This window comes from Solenopsis invicta, chromosome 11, assembly GCF_016802725.1.
Source record: "Solenopsis invicta isolate M01_SB chromosome 11, UNIL_Sinv_3.0, whole genome shotgun sequence".
Lineage (NCBI taxonomy): Eukaryota > Metazoa > Arthropoda > Insecta > Hymenoptera > Formicidae > Solenopsis > Solenopsis invicta.
This window is the reverse complement of record NC_052674.1, coordinates 2,298,029-2,312,374: the sequence shown is the minus strand read 5'-3', so window position 1 is coordinate 2,312,374 and position 14,346 is coordinate 2,298,029. Positions and strand designations below refer to the sequence as shown.

The 14,346-nt window shown below is 28.0% G+C and overlaps 1 protein-coding gene across 3 annotated transcripts; it reads left to right on the top strand.

Annotated features, from left to right (window-relative positions):
* The first annotated feature begins 3,291 nt into the window (after nucleotides 1-3,291).
* Nucleotides 3,292-8,174, top strand: LOC105194698. Of its 3 annotated transcripts, XM_039455245.1 has the most exons (7): nucleotides 3,292-3,351; nucleotides 4,065-4,204; nucleotides 4,402-4,606; nucleotides 5,166-5,252; nucleotides 5,657-5,929; nucleotides 6,711-6,866; nucleotides 7,348-8,174. In XM_039455245.1, the coding sequence occupies exons 3-7, from the start codon at nucleotides 4,528-4,530 to the stop codon at nucleotides 7,494-7,496; spliced, it is 744 nt and encodes a 247-aa protein (XP_039311179.1). In that variant the 5' UTR covers nucleotides 3,292-3,351; nucleotides 4,065-4,204; nucleotides 4,402-4,527; the 3' UTR covers nucleotides 7,497-8,174. The 3 variants fall into 3 exon arrangements, with proteins under 3 accessions (XP_039311179.1, XP_039311180.1, XP_025986645.1); XM_039455246.1 differs by lacking the exon at nucleotides 3,292-3,351 and having other exon boundaries at nucleotides 3,756-4,204; nucleotides 5,169-5,252; XM_026130860.2 differs by lacking the exon at nucleotides 3,292-3,351 and having other exon boundaries at nucleotides 3,760-4,204.
* The last annotated feature ends 6,172 nt before the right edge of the window (nucleotides 8,175-14,346 follow it).

Genomic DNA, 14,346 nt, shown 5'->3' with positions numbered 1-14,346 from the left:
TACATTACGCGATATATGATGTAAACTATTTAGAGTTAATATGATTTCAATTTTATTAAAAAAAAAAAGAAATTAAACGCGTTTTTTTTTTTTTAAATTTGTGTCCCCTTGGACACGAGTATTCAACCAAACCGAATCGGTTGTTGCGGTTATACAACGCTACACTTGCGTTTTGAGTATGCGATTCGATTCTGCTTATTTAAGTAAAACACAAAAAAATCATAGAAACATCATAATAATGTCATTATGACTTTATTTACTACTTATAAGTCAATAAATGTTACCCTTATGACATTATTATGTTATCTAGTAGCAAATGAATGACTTTTGATATCGATGACTTCTATGTTCTATTCAGTAAAAAATGACCTATCAAATCGACATCGAAACGATATCAGTTTGATGATTTTGATGTCAAATAAATTTTCAACTTTCGAATCAATTTTATGCTTTTTTTATTTTAAATATTCATTGATAAGATAATTTGATAGAAAATAAGAAGTTTTTTTCTTAAATGAATGTAATAAGCGCTATAATTTCTGCCAATTAAGTCACAACTATGAGATCGCGTTAAGTTGTCATACATGTATAATTATAAACAATTTTTTTATCTTTTAAAATTTGTTATAAAATATTAAAAACTTAAAAAAAAATACGTATTGTTTAAAAAAAAATTTTTTCCATAAAATAACCGTTTTAGCGATTAGCTCCCCTTTTTATATTTACAAGATTATAAGTATTATAATAAAAATTATATGTATAAAATATAATTAATATAATATTTTTGTACTCATTTTTATAACTACATAATTTAAAATATATTCGCTACGTTATAGAGGAAAAAAGGAAGTGGTTTAATACCATTTTATTTTCTTTAAATAACTTTGTAGCATCTTATACGCCACATGCCGATGAACGCCTATCAAATGGCAGCCCGCCAGACATCATTGCGCCTGTTGAATAACAGCCCGTCAACAAAGCGAGGTGCCGGATGAACGGCAACCCGACAAGCGCGTAGTGACAACCCGCGCCGGTACCGCGCGCGAGCAAGCGCGCATCCGCGATCAAGCACAAGCGTGTGAACAAGTACGTACGCGAAATGTGAAGCTGATTTCCACATACGGTACCAGGTGGCCAAAACAATGAATTTTTCTATTTTACTTAAATTTATTAATTTTTTCTTTTATTTCGATATCCTCTTTATTTAAACGTTTTACTTGCAGATCCGCAAGTTGATGATTGGATTCACAGATGCATTGTATGCTTTGATTTTTCATTAAGGGTTGTTACAGCGGTTTGAGTTGCAGAAAAAAATAATAATATATTATATTATTTTAGTAATGTAATTTAATATTTTAATTTTATTAATATACTCGTATTTTAATGTAGCAATATTTTTAATATATATTTTTAATACATATGTATATACATGTGTATATACATACATATATACACATATATATACGCTTAACAGCAAAATTAAAGGATCACCTATTCTGACTTCGAAAAATAAGCGTAATTCAAGGTAGTGTAACTTTGTTAAAAATAATCGTAAAAAATATTAAAAAAAGCATTTTGAAGCTTGAAATCTTTAGTTTTGAGATTGATAAGCCATTAAACATCTTTATAAGATTTATTAACATTACAAAATTTTGTTTTTTATTTTATCACTTAAAATTATTCTAAATTTTCTGCAATAATGCAGAAAATTCTGCAATTATAGAAAGTTTATCTTGTTTTTATATACAATCGTATATTTTAATATATTTGTTTTATATATTAAAAGTTTTTTAATTATATATTACAGTCTAATTACTAAAACAGTAAGGTAATATAAAAATACTGTAAACATGTCAAGTATGAAAAATAAAAATCATGACTGCACTGCACCTTTTGTTTTGAAAATCCTAATAAAAAATATTTATTTAAAGTTTTATTAGTTACTACTCTAATAGCATAAATCATTCTCATGATGATCCATCCTGAATGTCCGGAACATAAATGGGATGGGTTTAAGTATTATATTTATTTGGAATTAACGATTTAAAATAAATCAATAAAATTTTTTTTATTTTAAACTCGAATAACTGGAATATGCAGTGGTAGCCAGAAAGCGTGTCAAGTGAAACTGCAAAGAGCCACCTTTCTTTACAGTACAGTCAAGTTAGGAAATTTTAGAGTATCAGAACATCGAGATAGATAAGCCGTAGACATAGAATATCTTCACATAGCACACATCTTCTAGGGACGTCCATGGGACATTTGAAGAACATTTATGCGTCCTAAGAACATCCTTAGGGACATCCTTTAGATAAAGTGTACTGTTCGAGTCTAAACTGCGCGAGGGTAGTCTTCACGTAGAAAAGGACATATTCTGTTTCATGGTAGAGCTCTATATTATAAAAGTAGCGCAATCCTTTTATCTAAGATACCGACTTCAAACGCCATTATGGACCTAATAAGTCTCTCATCTAATGAGCGTTCAGTGATTCTGATTTCCACACTTTTCAATTGTAGTTAAAATTACCAGCATTGGTTCCAAAATAGCAGTTGTTTGCGCTACTCTTAGGCTTGATTTTTCATTATCTGATTAACTGATGGTTAAATTTTACCTGTTGTTTTACCTAATAGGCTTTATCTATGATGATGCCGTAGATGAAGCTTATTGGCTAAAACTTCAAGTGAAGTTTAATTATAAGTTAATTAGATAATGAAAAACCGGGCTTTATAATTTAGAGGTCTAGTTTCGTGATCTTGCGGTCTCTCTTGTTCGCGCATGCATACAAAGCGTACATATGTGTGTAAGGGAGTTGAAAGAGAAACGAAAAAGTGAAACAAACAGATTGTACGTTGTGTACGCATATGCAAATGAGAGAGGACACGCGATCACGAAAAAGGAATGTGATTTTTTCTACGTGAGATCTACTCTCACTCCTCTCAAATAAGGCAAGATTGCGCAATCTAAATATATTATGGCTATGAAAAACAAGTAATTTCAGCGACTTGAGCAATTTTTTTAGTATGAGTGTAACGTGAAGAATTTCGACTGTATGTGCATGTGTAGAGTGAGAGAGGCCTTTCACATGATGTTATGTCATCCACGTTTTCTTCTTATATGGCAATACTTATTCCAGTACAGTAGCGGTCATAAATACCTTCCTGGCACACATCTATATGCACATGCATTTATGTATATAGGACACGTTACATGTATTATATGAAAAGATAGGGGAAAAGGATTGAGAAAGCAAAGTAATGACCGCTAGCGTATATTTATTAAAGTTCAATCGGTCGCTACTGACATAATACAACATAACACTCGGCAGTGCGTTTCGGATGTGAGGCTGTGAGGTATAGACAAACTCTTTTAACGTGTTTTAACGTGGAGTAAATAAAAAAATTTTTGTTTATTTTATCGTCATACTTTTATATGTCAAGGTAAAAATATTATATGTTATTTACGCCATTTTATTATACACAGTTTGAGGTAAAAATAGTATTCTTATTTTATTATTTTTATTTTTTTTGTAAACTGTATTCAAAGTCAAGAGTATCAGGTGGAATATTTGAACTATCAAGAATTTCTATTTAGTTTATGAATGATAAACCTTAAAATAATTATTTTTAATTAATGTAAACGTTGGAGAAAGTTTACTTTGGTTACTTTTGTTTGGCGAAAATTAATGAAAATCATGTAAAGGGCATAAATGTTTAGTTTAGTTATTATGTTGTTGATTTTATTCCAAAAATTCAATTACAACATTAAATGTGTTTTTAATGTCTAAAATTTGTGAGTTCTTAATATAATATAGTTAAAAGCAAAATATGTTTTTACATATTTATTTCATGAGTTTAAGGTATGGTCAAACCTATCTACTAAGATCATGTTTCGATCCCTTTGGAGAGAAATGAATCAAATCTGTTTTCTTCTAAACAATGTAATACTTACGTGTACTTTATAAACCTGTTGAAATTACAAATTCCATAAATTGAGTTTATACTATAAGGCTTTGTTTTGACATGAACAAAAAATCTATACATTAATTTTTGGTATTTTGATTGAGGATTCAAGCAACACGACCAAATCTCATATACCATTCTGAATGTGGGTTTAATACGGCCAAAATCTCAAATCAATTGTCCACATATGTCAACTGTAACAGTTGCAATATTGGCACATACGCACGAAGGACGAGTATTCCATGTATATATTTCTCTCTCACACATCTTTTACATACTTTTGTTCACTCTATTCTTATTTATATGTATGCACTAAGCTGATAACAATATAGACATATAATAGTGTCTAAAAGACAATAAAATCCTAATTTATTCTTTGATAAGAAAAGTTCAAATAGGAGTAATAGATTAAAAGTAATTATCTGATAATTAATTTTTTAGATGTCTATCCAATTGGAATATCAATCCAATATTTCTTACGTTGCTTAAAAGCTTTGAGAACTGCAATATAGAACTCTATCGTCCATAATCTAATCAAATTATTTTTGAGAATACTGAACAATTGACATGTTACTCTACATCTACACCATTATTGCATTCAGCGTTGCAATACTTGGATTATCCTCAGCCAACAAACCTACGCTTCGTAAGTCTTAATAATGTCTTATTATTTTCTTTTTGATAATATTATTACACTGAAAAAAAAAACAATTTTTTTGAAAATACAAATATGAAGATAATTATGTTAAATCATTAAAATAATTACATTGCAATAAAAAAACAATTTGATAACTATTAGCAAATTTGGTAATTTACCAAATAATAGTTATCAAATCCTTTTTTCAGCAATGTAATTGTTTTCATAATCCAACATAATTATTTTCATATACTTCATATATTTTCAACATAATCGTTTTTTTTTTATTATACATATTTACATCTATTCACAATCTACATATCGATTGTTTCATTTGTATAAAAGATTTATTTATTTTCAGATTTATTTTAAATATAAACGTATGTATAATGTACGGCCTTACATTATTCATTGTTTATTGATATACGAGTGTAAAAAGATTGATAATTTATATATATTTGTCAAAGAAGAAGTTGTTCTTTAAATTACATTTGAATTATATTTTTTTATTAAAATTATGTAGTTTTGTATTTTAATACTAATTTGTTTTATTCTATTTTTATTTCAGCAGTAACTAGCTGCAAACAAAATTCAGATGATTATTCCGCTTGTTTAAAACGTGCTTTTGAAGAAGCATGGCCGCGATTTATTGCAGGTACTCTTATTAAAAATTTCTGATTTTATTATTTTTATTGCTGCATCCTTTAATTAAAATGTTCTTATTATAATATTAGCAAAAAAAGCTGCCCCCCGGCAATTATCATTAAGAACAAAAAACGTGTACATATAAATATCCAAAATTATCTCAGAAGTGCTGCATATTTTGCAACTTTTATGAAATATTTCACTTTTTAATTGAAATATTTTTGAAATAACTTTAAAAATTTTTTGTGTTTTATGGATATTGTTCTATTCGAGATAGAATATTAATCAATGTAAAAAGAAAATAAACTTATAAATTGTTTAAATTTTATGTAATGCAAGTAAAAGAGATTAAAATTTCTTTAAACTTAAATTGTTTAAATATAGATATTAATTTTAGCTTATTCATTCTTGTAGGGATGCCAGAATTGAACTTTCCATCTTTGGATCCATTATCTTACAAATATGGTAAAGTTGTATTTGATTCAGGCGATCTTATACGTGCAGACGTTATTTTGTCAAATACCACTACTTCTGGTTTATCGAAGGTTTATATTTTTGATATCAGAACACATTTTCTTGATGATATTTTCCGTTTGGAAATTGACGTAATAGCACCGAAACTATTCATAGAAGGTACCGTGAATATGAATGGTACTCTGGGAAGTATATTCAAAATTGCTAGTGAAGGTACGACAATATTTTCTTCATAGTATTAGTAGAATGCATTATTTATATTTTGTTAGAGATATACATTTTTTAAATACTTATGCTCAAAGATTATGTGCGTGTGTGCGGGCGCACGCGTTTGTGTGTGTGTGTGTGCGCGCGCGCGCGCGCGTGTGTGTGTGCGTGTGTAATATAGTGAATAAAAGATGAAGTTGATGTACATCTAAATAATAACTTATACAGCCCACAATATTATAAATTTCTTCTAAAAAATATTTCTTCAAAAATATTATAAGAAATATTTTGAAAAGATTTTAATAATATGTAAAAAAGGTTTCTGCCAATTATTTTCAGAATATTTTTAAAAATATTTTTTGACACGATATAGTGGACATAGAAATATTTAACAACTATTTTGTGAAATATTTTAAAAATATTTAAATCTGTATACAAGTATTTAAAAAATTTTTTTTAAATATTTTGTGCTGTGTGCAGTAAATGACATATTATTTTACAACATCCAGATCATCATCATTGAATCTTTTTTATTATCTATTGTGATTTCTGTTCAATATCATTCGAAAGAGTATTAAAACGTTTAAATATTATGTTCGAAATTAAGAAGATTGTGTTTAATTGCTAATCATCAACTATAGGGCTTGACTCTTACTTGTCATATTATTTTATTAATTAATAATTATTTTTCCATAATTTTTATATTTAAAAAAAATTAATAAATGATTTTTAAAATTAGTGTTATTTTATTAAAAAACGTTTCATATTTTATTGTATAATTTAATAGGTCCTTTTAATTTAACTGCTGATGATGTGAGAGGAACATGGGATTTAACAGGGCATGTAGTAAATGACACATGGATTGTAGAACATTTTCATACGTTACCATCAGTTAAAAAGCTTAAGCTATATTTTGATTTTTTTCAAAACAACAAAGAATTTAGTAAGTAATTCAGATGTGTGTTAAACTAATTCAGATATAATTTCATTTGTTTACTGTTTTATTCAGTATGCATGAAAATATTTTACTAAAAAACACATAATTTAACGTGTAAATATTATATATATATATATATATATATATATATAAAGAAAAGTCACCAATACCGACCTTCCTAATGTGTCTGCACTTTAATGCTATTTCGGTATGTTTCAGAAATATTACACTATTAATACCGATAAAAAAATTAATTAAAATGTATATACATTTGTACATAAATAAAACATTAAAATCTGTTGAAGTTTTTTTTCAAGAGAAATAAATTTAAAACATTTAAAATAAGTTTAAAACACGTTATATTAGCCTTTAATTTAATATTTTTATTTATTTTGTTACTTGCTAAATTTATAACTACATTTCTAATAATATAATGATTTGTTTTTATTTAAAAATCATAGTGTTATAAATTAATTTTTATTTTCAGATGATCTTGCCGTAACTTTTGCGAACGAATTCTGGCCATCGTTATATCGAGTGATGTTGCCAACAACGTCTAATATATGGGATCCATGGTTAACTGATATTGCTAACAAGTTTTTTTCGAAAGTTTCCTTCTCAAAAGTATTTCTATAAAACTCATATAATGATTTACAAAGAGATGTAAAATCATTGTTAAATTTAATGTGATAATTATCTACGGCAAAATTACGTGAGATAGTAATTTATTAGTAATTTTGATAAAATTCACTATTAAATTGATGAGAAAATCTATTTTTGCTCCGCGGTATCCAAAAAATCGGTGCACACGTCACTTTTCTTAAAACAAAGAAGCGCATAGATCAATTTTCGTATAAATTGGAAAACTCCAGAGCGCAGAAGGTCAGTCATAATTAGTCCGTTACTAATGCTAACCTATGATTGTGTCAGCAGTCGCAGTCATCTCTTAAAATCAATCAAACATTTTTCATGTACCACGATTTCGAGATTCTGCAGACTATTTCGAAATGGCTCTCGAGGGACGACCTACGCGGCCCACGATCGCCTCCAGTTCCATTCCAGTCTTCCTCTTTACCTAGTATAAACGAGATCTCTATATTCTTTATTTCCCGTTCTATCTTTATAATCGAGGAATTAGATAATGAAGCTTATATGATACAAAAGTTAATCTATCATAACATAATTGAATAGTTATACTTAAATATGTACTTATTAATTAATAAACAATCTAACATTTGTAATACAAAGCCAATATACATACAACTACGCTTTATAAATTGTAATTTTTTTTAATAATATAAATATTAAAAATAATGTACTCTCTGGTATATCTTATCCAGCCTTCTTTATATTGTTATTACAATTAATTTTATATTAATGTTATAATTAATTCTATATTATTTATGTGTTATTTCCCATTAATTTACGAATAAATTCTGATGCCTATTATTAATTTATTTTAATTTTTTTTTATAATATTTGTTTTATTTCGAGTAATAGTAATTATATCTTTGAGACATATCAAGGATATAATTACTATTTATTTATTAATTTTTAAGTAGATCATAAAAAAAGGATCAACAATTAATTAAATACGTTTCAAACTCGACTGGTTCTTTTTCAGTAGAAAAAAATATATCATTAAATTAAAGTTAAAATCCCTGTCTTTCATTAGTCTGACATAAATTTAAAGTTATATTATAAAAAAATTAGTAAGCACTGTTACTTCTATATAAAAATATAATAACATTATAATATACGTATACATATTCACGCAATTTTAAGGATTCTTAAAATGCTTGGTCGTTATATTGTACAACGTTTTCGTACTATTGCAGTTTTAGATGAGATCTAATTCAAAATCTATTCGTTATAAGACGAAAATCAATTCTGTCTATTCTTTTCTTTATGTATTTTTCGTAATTACGACGATGAATTCTTCAGCCTTCTTTCTAACTTTAGCTTATATACATGCTCTCGAGTTAATAAATATTCACTTAAGTAGCTATCGATAAGCGTCATTTATTTTAATGTACTTCTATTGTTTCGTTGGATGTTTCAGCAGATATTTTTCTTGTCAGAACGCTTCTCTAAGTACGATTACTTTTTCATGGATATATTTTTGAATAATATTTACAATATTTAAGTATATAATCGAATATGTAATCAATAATAGAGTCGATATTTCTTTGCTTTGACATTAAACATTAGTATCATATATAAAACAAATGTAATTCAAAATCAAAAGTTTTTATAAATTCACAAACATAGAAGAAAAAGTGATGGTATAATGGTACTCATTTACATTTTATTTATTTTATTAATAATTAATATTTTATATAGAAGTTTAACAGTTATATTCATCAAAAATATTGTTTAATAAATTCTAAATTTAAAGTTATGAAATATTTATTACTCAATAAATATTTATTATTTATAAAAATGTGACGACATTGCATAATAGGTCGAAGAAGAACAAAAGTGGTAATATAAGCTATACAAAAATAAATTCACAAATTGGTTCTTGTTTAGAACGAAGACAATTCTGGCGAGTATTTAGCCTCACTGCGAGTTAGTTATTATTAATTAAAGTTATTGTTAATCAAATTCTGTCGTGAAAACAGAAATCCTTTCTGAAAAAATCCGTGTTAAATCGATAGTCGCAGTCTCTCGAAGTTTATTGTTGCCGCTTTTCCAAAATGCTCATTGGTTTTCGCGTTGTGCTTACTTCGTCAGCTGCTGTCATCGTGGAGATTGCGTTTTGACAGTTATAGTTTTAACTACGTTATAGCTGCGCACGCACGCGTGTGTGTGTGTGTGCGTGTGTGCGCACGCGCGCGTGTGTGCGTGTGTGCGTGTGTAATACTAAATATACTAAATTAAAAATGGGAAAAAATGTCCATGTAATCATGTAGATTTATTATAAAAAATATATATTTAGTTAAAAGTATAAATATTTTAATAAATTGGTAAATAGATATGGTAATTAGTGCACACAAATAAAAAAAAATTTTTTAATTTTATAAAAAGTGTATAAATTTTTTCACATTTTTTATATTATATAAATTTGTACTCATTTCTTTTATACTTTACCTGTTTATATCATTACTATTATTTTTATTTTATCTCCCTTTTTTAAATTTTAGTCATCATAATCTTTTGTATCGAAGTTTGATACGTGAACTTCCAATTTGTATCTTCCGTCAGTTATTGAACCGCAACCTATCTTTTTATTTAATTAATTATTATATAATGTTACAAAATTTGTTTTGAGATAACCTTCTATCACTATAATAATTATTTATTGTTAAAGAAGAATTTTATTTTATATTAAAATGTTAATGTGATGCATTAAAAAATGTGATGTATTGTATAATTAATTTTTGTTAGTATTGTCGACTTTCTTTATTTATATAATAAATTGATAAACCTGAGAAACTTACTGACTCTTGTTGTTGTATTCAAAATTTCCGAAAAATTAACTTCTTCCGGTTCTGGCAGATTTAATGTGTTTTCAAATTTATATTTTCCTAAACATGAAATTCGGGTACTTGATAAGATTTGTAATTCATAATTAACATTTCCATTATTAAATTGAGTTGCTTTTGGTGGAGAATGTGCACCGTCTAAATAAATAATCTGTTAAAAAATGATCAAAATAATTTATTAATTATGCGACATTTATAATATACGTATGTCGTACATGTATGTATACATACATGTATATATAAAGGGAATAAAGTACATGATGAAAACACCTACTTAATTTGATTTTATGTGAGATTCCACCCGGTCAATTTCGTCATTCCAAGATATAACTTAGACACGGAAGTGTTGCAATCTTTTAGCTTCTAACTGTACATACTTGTATGTAGTTTTATTAGGCCAGTATTACATTTATCTTACAAATCTTTCTAATGTATTGAATGGTTACAAAAAGAGGAAAGACTCAAATTTATAAAAATCTATTATTCTGCAATCAAGCAACAACTTAGAAAATCTGTTCTATATAAATGTAACAAAACTATAAAGGATAAATAAAACATATTTAATTTCAAATGTATTTTATTATAATTGTTAATATTTTAAACATATGATTGATTCTGAAAAAAGAAAGGATAACAATTGTTATTTTAATCCTGTGAGTTAAAATGGATTATGTAACCTATAAAAACTTCTTTTGAATTGAAAGAATAAGAACCACTTTATTTCAATCCAGATATTTTAATTAAAAATTTAAAATGTTCGTATTATTTTCATTAATTTAATCAAACATTTTTTCAGATTTACAAATATATTTTAAATATATTATTTTAATATATTAAAATATATTTTAAATATATTTTAATATATTTAAATGTGCTAAATTAATATGTTTCAAATACGCTCTGATTTTAAATAGTAAGAAATATGTAGAAAATATTTTCAATTAATTTACAAGTATATATGTAAAAAAGTACATTTGGATTTAAAGTAAAATTTTTATTAAGTAAAAAGTCTTATCGTATAACCAATTAAAATTAAAATTTTATCTAATACTTCCACAAGCATGCGATGGGTTTCTGCAGCAGTTTTTTTAAGCTTGAAACAAAACTTGATGCAGGTTCGGTGCTCAGAAATTCCTTTCCCTACAGGGAAAACCATGTAAAAAAAACGCGCCTTATATTCTACCTCGAAGGTGGTGGGGAAACAAATGTATTGCTATTAGTGTTCTGCGAACACTTTGTTGGCCGTATAACGTGAAAACGGTTGTTCGTACATGAAAAATGTGCAGAGCATTTGTTGTAGAGAACAGTTCAATCTACAATTTTTATAATAACCATAATTGACGTACGACTAATAGAAAGCGATATTCACAAAAAATCAATTTTTGTGACCTTTGACCTCGAATAACTTTTGAAGCTAACACGATATCGATGGGGACTTTTTGCACCTTGTTTATAATGCCTAAATAAAGGTGTGTGCAAAAATTTAGCTAGGTGGCATTTTTTCCGAAGTAAAATCCTAAAATTCCTGGTCTAATAACCTGATGCTGAAGTTCGTCTATATACGCTGGTAAGCTCTGCGCATTTGTATACATAATTATTTCTTCTTTCTTCTGTAGTTGCTGTTTTGTATCCTCCCAACCTGCTCTCCTTTTCTCTTTTTGTAACGCCCTTTTAAAAGTAGGACATTCTTGACTGATGGCTTTATGGTCGTCATTTAGATTGTATGTTCTATTTTTGAACATACAATTCACACATTTGCTCTCCGTCGCTGTGCAAACACGCGAGCTATGATTCCCTGCGCATTTGCAGCATGTTTCTTCTCTCGTACAATTTTTAGCAATGTGGAAGTACCCCCAGCATTTAAAACATCTTTAGACACTGATGTGATTAAATACAGGACATTTCTTCCATCCTATATTTATAGTTTTGATTTCTTCAATATCAGCTCGTGCGTCTCTTCATCTACTTCCATTATTATTGATCCTTCGTCATTTCCTCTTTTTTGATTGTTACTCTTTTCTTTAATCATTCTCTTCTTTTCTTTAACCATTCACAATTTGCATATTGTATCTATTTTATTCTGCTTCTCAATTGTATTTATAAGTTCATTATCATCCAAGTTCATCTCTTCTAAATTTATGTTAACAATTTTTACTTTTGGTTTCGATTGAGACGACTCGAGCACTTTATAATGCTCTCCCAGCTTAGCTTGTACTGTCTCTTTCAATTTTTTCACCTTTTCTCCAGTTTCACAACCCATAATTACTACTCCTTTGTTACCTTTCTTTAATTTCGTTACTCCCATTGCCATATTTTTTATATCTACCTTCTCTTTTATTACTTTCTCTTTTTTCGAGAGAGAGAGAGAGAGAGAGAGAGAGAGAGAGAGAGAGAGAGAGAGAGAGAGAGAGAGAGAGAGAGAGAGAGAGAGAGAGAGAGAGAGAGAGGTACTGGATGCACAGCATACATATATTTAAATCTTTCCGCATTCTTTGAGTGGGCGACATTGAATTGATTGCAGTATCCTTGAGACAAACTGCAGTTTTTTAAGAAAACTGATTCCTGTCGGTGACACAATCTAAACATGAGAGCGGCAGCTATGCGATAATAATAAATATATCAAGTTTTGGAACAGTCTAATAATTATCAACACTCGGGAAACAAGGATACCTATAAAAAATAAGATAACCTATAAAAGATAAGATTTAAATTGTTAATTACTCGGCTCCTCTACTAATTAGGCGATGCTAATTCAATTCATGATGTAAAGATATTATCATGATTAAAATATCGAGAAAAGAATAAAATTGCATTATGAAAGTTTTCTTGTGTATATCCAAGCTTTGTGTATATGATAGAAATCGGTTCGAGTTCTGGATCAGAAAAAAAATTACTGAAACTCGATTCGTGAACACAAGCAATTCGGATGAAAATTTCATAATATAGAAACCTCGTATAGAAAAATGCATCCTGTCCCATTTTTCCGTACTAGATTCAATTTATATTGTCAATATTAATTTTTTATAAATAGTGGATGAATGTTGGTTAATGTAACGTTGAACATCGGAAATTGTAATTTTCACAACCTTTAATAAAAATCATAATATTTTAATATTATTATTTATTATAGTATATATTTTAATATTATAAATTTAGTAGCTAACCTTAGATATTCGAGTATAATGCTATCTAGAGTTATCAAAATACAACCATTTCTATTTGAGAACTTGAATCGGGAAGTTATACAAAGTTAGACATTCGTGGCCGGTTCAGCGCGTATCTTTACGATGGAAACCGACATTAACGAACGACTTAAGACATCGCCGAATACATATTGATGAAATTACGTGCAATCAAATTTTGCATAATTTCAGCGATGGTATTTTAATGAATCGTCAACAAATTTTTTTTAAGATCTTTTTTAAGTAGATGTCGATGTTAAAAAAAATTTCCCGCTGTTTACCGCCGAATTTTTTTTATGGTAACGGATTAAGAACATTCTTTCCACTACTATGCCTCTTAATTATTCAGAAGCAGAAGCACACACAGACACACACACACACCCACACACACACCCACCCATGCCCACACCCACACCCACACGCACGCACGCACGCACGCACGCGCGCGCGCGCGCACACACACACACACACACACACACACACACACACACACACACATCTTTAGTTATACTTAATTATAACTGTATTACATAAATCAATAATAATAAAAAAATAAAAAAAATTGTTTTTATTAATTTATGTAAAATTTTTTTTGAACTTGATTAATTTTTTAATTTTTTTATATTTATTTAAATATAATATACATTCACTATTAAAAGCTTTATAGCGCTCGCGTAGCGCTTGTTTTGTTCTAGTAGTATGCAAAAAGTAAATGTAAACTTTAATTTAATTTTAGTAATGTCTTCAAGCTCGATTCGCTTTAATAAGTAATAATTCTCTTCCGTCAATTTCACGAGGTTGACATTTAAAACGTTA